We start from the raw sequence: 7,294 nt of genomic DNA, 5'->3' as shown, positions 1-7,294 counted from the left end.
TATGCCATCTTCGTCGCCCGTGTCACGATCCACCCGGGTTCGTGAACAAGGGAGGGACCCACCGTTTGACGGACGCTCCGCAGCGTGGTGGTGCTGAACGATGACTGACCGCCGAGCAGCCGTGCTCGTCGGTGTTTTTTGCAGTGTGGTGACCAATGTTACCTGCCGAGCTTGGCAGGCCACCGAGCCTGGCGGCGAACGAACATTATGCCTGAGGGGGCGTCACATGCTTGCTACACAGGCTAACTTCATTTTATTACATTTCACACGCAGCTCCGGCAAACGTACATACTTGGGCCCGCCTCTCTAGAAGCGAAACAATAGCAAGCTTAGTTATTGCCGGGGTAGATAGACAAATTTAAAGCAGGTAATGTAGCTTCTTTACACGCGGCTGGAAACGTTGCAAGGTTCTTGTTGGCATATATGCCGAGTGTTCTTCGAACTGGATACAAGCTTTGAGCCACCAAAGCTGCCGTCGGCCTAAATGTCATCTGATGGTGTCATAAATGTCACCATCACCATCGCCAATATACATGCATAGTGTTCTGGGGCACTCGCCAAGAGCAATCACACACTGTTGAACAGCAGGTTTTAGCTTCATAAACTAAAGTGCGATAAACTGGTTCTTAAAGCTATGCTAAAACGACAGGACACGTTCGGTCGCACTGGGCCAACAGCTGCGCATAGGTGATGTTGTGCGCGAATAAATTTCGGTGACACAGTGGTTACTCGAAATCTTGCCAAGCAAAAAGCTGCAGAGGCATTAATGTTACTAACGCTAAATGACGTATGTCGAAATTCGCCGAACATTTCGGTCAAGCGGCCATTGCATGAATAGTTCTGGAAGCATGCGTAATACTACGCATGCAGACAAAAACAAAATGCAGAACCTAATAAGGATCTCAACATAAACGTGCCAAATGGTGGAGCTGGCATAGCATCGAGCTCTCGTGGTTTATTGCGGCTGTCGCAAATGTACGTACTGCACGCACAAAGCGAACGTGTTAGGCACACGTTGACAACAGCACATCAGAGGGAAGCAATGAATTCGCGATGACAATAGTTGCTCATTTAGAGTGCAAGAGGCGTGCGCCTAGCAGGTAAGAAGCAAAGCGAAAAGAAGACGCTACATTAAAGCAAGAAAAAAAAATGATAAAAGAAATATTACGAAGTGTCACTCAGTAAAATGTCATACACGAAAGGTATTTTCCCAGTGTTGGTACATAAAAGCAGGCAGCGCGAAAACGGAGAAGAGAGTATGCGTAGAGTAATGATAGTATAGGATGCCACGAAGCTGCATTGTCCACAGAAAATACTTCTGATAGAAAAATTCGCACGCGAGGTGCGTGCGCCCATTCGCAGGTGTTGTCGGTAACGCCCTTCGAGTATACTACATTGCACGATCAGGGTTCGCGCGCCGCTAAGAGGGCTCTGCGGTCGCAGTCACTAGGGGTTCGGGCCACGTGAAGTCCGTGACAAGTCGGTGTTGAGGGCTGCAGTTGAACGCCTTCCGGAAACGGGGCGCCGCCGGCAGGGCAACGTTGCAGGCGGCCATCTGGATAAAACGGCCGGGCAAGATTTGATCTCAGTTGGCATGGGAATATATGCAGCAGGACACACTATATGATTCGCGCCCCGAACTAAGATCGTAAGGGAGACACCTATAGGGATATATACGAAAGACAACTCTAGGACATCCCGAAGCAAGACTATATACGGCTACGGGAAATATCTATAGGGTATGGGCGAGGCGCACATGGCGAAAAGAGGGGGGCAGGATGGGTAAGTGGAGGAATAATTAGATAAAGACACATTGCAGATTGAGTTTAACATCCAGAAGGCCCCCTAGGTCTTCTGTAGTTTACGGCGAAGACAGGCGTCGTAGTTAGGATAACGAGAAAATTTTCGGCCACAATTTCGACAGAGATTTTCCCGTCTCGATATGCAGGCGGAGCAACTTTTGTTTGATGAATGCGAGCGTTTTTATATGTACAGTCAGAAATAGGCATTTTTTTTTCGCACTGTTAAAATATGATCCCTGGTTCATTAGTAGTTCCGCACCGATAAACCAATCAATAGGCCCAAAACAACCTATCTTCAAAGAACTTCGCGAATAAGGCAGTGTTCGTAAGAATATAGCGCACGATCTTGAAAAGCACGCAATGTAAATATTCATTTAGACTAATTCAGGATAATGAGAAGATTACGCTAGTGAAATCTCATATGAGTTATTACTGTTGTAAAATCACGGTTGATGGTAAAGCCAAAAAAAGAAGGCATAAAAGAACAATGTAGCATCCGCGACCACGTTCGCGCCCTTTCAATTTGTGCTTCGATGCCGTGGTGCTTAAAACTTAAATTATGGGGTTTTACGTGCCAAAATCACTTTCTGATTATGAGGCACGCCGTAGTGGAGGACTCGGGAAATTTCTACCACCTGGGGTTCATTAACGTGCACCTAAATCTAAGTACACGGGTGTTTTCGCCCCCGTCGAAATTCGGCCGCCGTGGCCGGGATCCGATCCCGCGACCTCGTGCTCAGCAGCCTAACACCATAACCACTGAGCAACCACGCGGGTGATGCCGCGGTGCTTGCTGTGCACGTTCGTGGCGTCCATACACGTGTGCGTAACTCGCGTTCCCGAAGTGAAACGCCACTAACTTCTTTTTTTTTTTTTTGGTGTGGGAAAGTGTAGCTCTGCCCACCGACAGGAAGCCATTTTTATAGCTGTAGTGTAGCATGGAAACTACACTTTTTACACTGCGGTTTCGATGAATGTGGGCAGCAGGCGACAAACAAGCAGGCTGACATTCCAGGCACGTGGCGCCATTTTGCCTGATACTATCGACGCTGATATAGCGACGGCAGTTGAATATTCGCTGCATGGACGGTATTGAAGTGCTGGCGTGACCAGTCACGGAGCAGGGCGACCTAATCTTCCAAGAAGATAAAATTATCTTACTCACGGATGGTGAGGGCAGCTTTAGACTGCGTGCTGTATTATACGCATTGAGAAGTTCTCTTCATGAACTGCGCATTCGCGATGTATTTAGCGGCAGTTTGTCTAGATTTGTTTATGAAAGGCACCTCGTACATTAACGTTTAGTTTCAGGCAAGGGCATATACGCAGCCAATAAGGGCGAGATCAGGCGCTTTCCGTCTGCTGATGCAGAATATGACGCGCTGTCTGCTCTGACTGGCTACAGCCGAGGGAGCCACAACGTCATAGCCTCCGCCGGGCATTACACTAGTCTACACGAGCCTGCATGAAGTGTAGATAAAGATAGCCCTACTGGCACCTGTAATGTCGTGGCTGCCATGACGCGTTTTTGTTTGTTGTAGTCGCTTGTGTCGCCAAGAAGCATGATCTTCGATATTTCCTATAGAGGTAACCGTTGCTGGGGGTGGGATTAGGACACTATCTGGAGCGTCCGTCCAGCGAATTATGCAAAAACATAGCCTGGGCCTGTTCAAAATCCGCCCATGACAGTCCCGGACTGCCGAGCCGTTGATTTCAGCCAATGAGCGTTGTGTATGAAGAAATCTAGGGCAGTCCCGGACAGCCCGGGATGACGAGTCGAAGAGGTCCACTGGCCACATGGAAGTCATGTTTTCAGCTCCTGGATTTGCTTCCGGAGCTTGCAAGACACAAAAGCATGGCCTTAGAGATCGGGCATTTGGGGCTGTTGCTTCGAGAGAGCCGTTGGAGGGAGTGTGATTTAGACACCACCTATACTAATTACGACGGCCAAAAGTAGCCATAAAGTAGCCAAGTCGCCAACCACAATTTTCTGTCGCCAGGAGCCCCTAAATGTAGCAAATTCGGCGAGAAGTCGCGAAAACTGGCAACTCTGAGCTTTGCTGACGGGGCCTCATGCGCGATGAAGCGTCCGCCACAAGCGAGCGCTGCTGAAAGCGCGAGATCTTTCACGGCAAAGCTGTTAAGGACTACTTTCCCCAGAATCGTGTGCGTGTGTAGACACAAAACTATCATCATCAGCATTGAAAAATGGCGTAAGACATGGTTAATGTCATTAAATGTAAATAAAACCTCATTAATCTCTTTCAATCGTCGGCATTCTTGTGTAGCGCCCTCATATCTCTTAGGTAATTCAATAATATCATCTGTGACCTATTATATATACTTAGGGCTTATTTTAAGGCACGATCTTTCATGGTACTCTCACATAGCTAAAATAACTAACGAGGCTAACTGCACCTTAGGCTTTCTCCGGCGACATTTGAAATTTGCCCCTCCTTCGGCAAAAACTCTTGCCTACAAATCTGTGGTAAGGCCCAAACTTGAATACGCATGCTCAGTTTGGGACCTTCATCATACTAGTCTTTCTAACATGCTTGAATCTGTCCAAAACCGCGCAGCCCGATTTATCTTCCATGGCTATCCTTCATATTTCATTGCTAGTCTTCATATACTATAGTGTCACAGCGCTAAAATCTAATGCGAATCTTTCTAGACTACAAATGAGACGTCAAGTGTCCAGGCTCATTCTATATCACAAGCTTTATCAAGCCCCGATTGGTAACAGCGTCATATCGCCCGCTCACCGCCATTCATCCCGGACCAATCATTCAAAGTCAGTATAGCCCCCTCATGCGCGCACATCATCCTCATCTGCATTCGTTTTATCCACGTACAGCGAGAGACTGGAATGATCTGCCTGAAGAAGCGGCGGACCACTCCAGTGCGACTGCGTTCAGGACTGCCATCGAACACATTCTTCTTTGAAGCTGGCCACCACTCATGTAAAACACCTCTCCAGGGGCATTTGAGAAATAAATAAATAAATAAATAAATAAATAAATAAATAAATTAATGAGTAAATAAATAAATAAATAAATAAATTGGCTCCAGCGTCGTCTTCTACAGCTGGCTCGTTTTCGCCCCTCGGCGCTACCGCGCGAACGCGCTCGTGCCACTGTTCTCAAGTTCATCGTCGTCATTAATTAAACACAAAGACGTGACCAATAATTGAGGACGACTTTAATGAGCCGTCGGTATTCACCCAGTGATAAACACCGGGGCGCACATTTCAGCTTCGCTGGTTGACCATTTGTACGGAGTGCTTGGGCTGACAGATTCTTTTCCTTACTCTTCTTCGGCGCTTGTCCACTGACGGGCGCGCGCCATCCTGACACTTCACTTCCCACTTCTTCGAAATTTCTAATCACATTACCCATCACATGACCTCTCATTACAGTTTTCCAGTCATATGGTTAGAAGCGGAAGTGACCATGTGTTGATGGGTTGATGCGTTGAAGGACTGAATTTTACCAAATAACCTAACGCTTAAAAAAAGTTATTGTGGAAATTAACCTGGAGTCCCACACTGCGACATCTCTCAAAGTTCGTTATTTTTCGGAAACGTCAAAACCCACAGTTTAGTTCTCTCTCAAGTTAGTTTTCCACGGGGATCTATTTGAGGCGCTAAAATGCACCCTAAAGAGAAGCACCGAATTTACAGTGACAAAGCATTACTACAAAAGCTCTATCTGAGTCAACTTTGAGGTAATACATGGAGTATCCAAGGGGAAAATGAAGGTCAGGGTTTTATTTTTTGAATTTAAAGCCTAACGACAGGGTAATTGCGTCAGTGTGACGTCACGATTTTCAATGTGAACTGTCGTGGCTATGTAAATGTTTTTGAAACTTTGTAAGTTGAGTTGCTGACTATTTTTGAATACAACGTGGTTCATTTTTAAAGAAGGAAGTTAACTAGGTGAGTGCAGACGCTGTCAAAATCCATGACGTCATGGGGCAAAACGCCACCACCCGTCTTCTGTATTGCGTCTTTTCGGGCTTACCGAACTTCTTCTCACGGTAACAGTGACTTTTTGGTTCTTAAGGAGGGTCATTTACTAACACACTTCAAATAACTTTTCTCCTTAATGTACCTTTAAAAAGTTATAGAGGCTGCATGAAGCGAAAGTCATGCAAGAAATCGAATCATAAGCGGCCTCGTTTCGTGAACAGTCGGGTGAGATGCTCACTTTCTTGAGACGCTCACGCTCCTCTGTCCCGCACTGCGAGTAGCAGACGAGGTAGAAAAAGAGCCTGTCCAGTTCGAGCGTGGTTTCATCTCCGCCACCTGCCGAGGCGGGGCGCCACTCGGCCATCCACTGAATGTAACTGGCAGCGTGCGCCGCGAAGCTCGTCTGGGCCACCTCGTGGATTTCGTACATGCTGGCATTGGGCAGGGACTCGTTAGCCATTTGCGCGACCTGACGCCCGTCGCGGTACAGGCCCCTCGCGCCCGGCGAGAACTCCTCTGGTAGGTAGAACTGCGTGCGAGAGACGTGGAGAGCCAACGTATAACGGACTTGTAGACTTGTAACAGACGTGTTGCTATATATCCTGCCAAAGGTAGCAGAGTTGCGCGTAGGTCTGCCATCTTGCGCGTTTAAGCAGCCACAATATGCCGGAAAGCCACTCCTCCACACTGCAGGAGAGGCCTTCGGGCCAGCGGCGACGGTCCGCTCTGGCTCGTTTTCACGTCATTGCCGATAGCAACACTGTAAATAAATCCGCAGCACTTAAGGGCATGTTCTGTTCAGGACACGCTTAAATTATTCTGTGTTGGCGTTTTGAGCTAATCCGAGACAGCCAATCATAGCTGCCAATATGGCGAAATTGGGCAGCGTTCAGAATAGCAGCCCAGCTGCTAAGAGCATCCAGACGACGTTCCTCTATTTTCTGTCTCTGGGTTTCGTCATTGTAGTGCTCCCGCCACTGCCCCCATCCCCGCTCCAAAAAGGGGGAGCAAGGTAAAAGGGAAGCAGAAAATAAATTGTGTCAAACGACAGGACACGTAGCTTTGCTGCTCACACAGTCGAATGATAAATTCAAAAGTAGTATTCTTAATAGTTCTGTGCAAGTGCTGTAACATGGAGAGCAGACGACATGGCCGGAAGCTACTATAGACCCCAAATTATTAGAGAATAATAACGGAAAACCAGTTCGACTGTGGCCTCAAGCTAGAGGTCGCAAAACATCGACAGTTATCCGTGATGGCTGTAGTTTCACCTGAAACGGACGACCTCGATGACTCATGTCCTCAAAAACACTTTGGCTAAAAAAAGCACGTATACGCAACGCTGAATTACTTATTTTCATATGAGTCTTAACTCCCGGCAAAGTATGTCCCTTAGCAAATACCAATTTGCCCAACAAACAGCCACATTGATAAAGAATGTATTCGTTCCTTGAAGTGCTCCTGCTTATACGTAGCAGCGCTTCAATGAAAAAAGACATCTTGCGTTATTAGCCGCATAATA

The 7,294-nt window shown here is 47.2% G+C and overlaps 1 protein-coding gene across 1 annotated transcript; it reads right to left on the bottom strand.

Annotated features, from left to right (window-relative positions):
- Window positions 1–935: 935 nt before the first annotated feature.
- LOC140219304 (uncharacterized) lies at window positions 936–6,295 on the bottom strand. Its single transcript, XM_072289086.1, has 2 exons — window positions 6,011–6,295; window positions 936–1,555 (listed from the first exon to the last, which is right to left on the bottom strand). Exons 1-2 carry the CDS (start codon window positions 6,230–6,232, stop codon window positions 1,421–1,423), a joined length of 357 nt encoding a protein of 118 aa, XP_072145187.1. The 5' UTR covers window positions 6,233–6,295; the 3' UTR covers window positions 936–1,420.
- Between the last annotated feature and the right edge of the window lie 999 nt (window positions 6,296–7,294).

This window comes from Dermacentor andersoni, chromosome 7, assembly GCF_023375885.2.
Source record: "Dermacentor andersoni chromosome 7, qqDerAnde1_hic_scaffold, whole genome shotgun sequence".
Taxonomy (NCBI): Eukaryota; Metazoa; Arthropoda; class Arachnida; order Ixodida; family Ixodidae; genus Dermacentor; species Dermacentor andersoni.
Note: the sequence above shows the minus strand (reverse complement) of the source record. Positions and strands in the feature narration are given on the sequence as shown.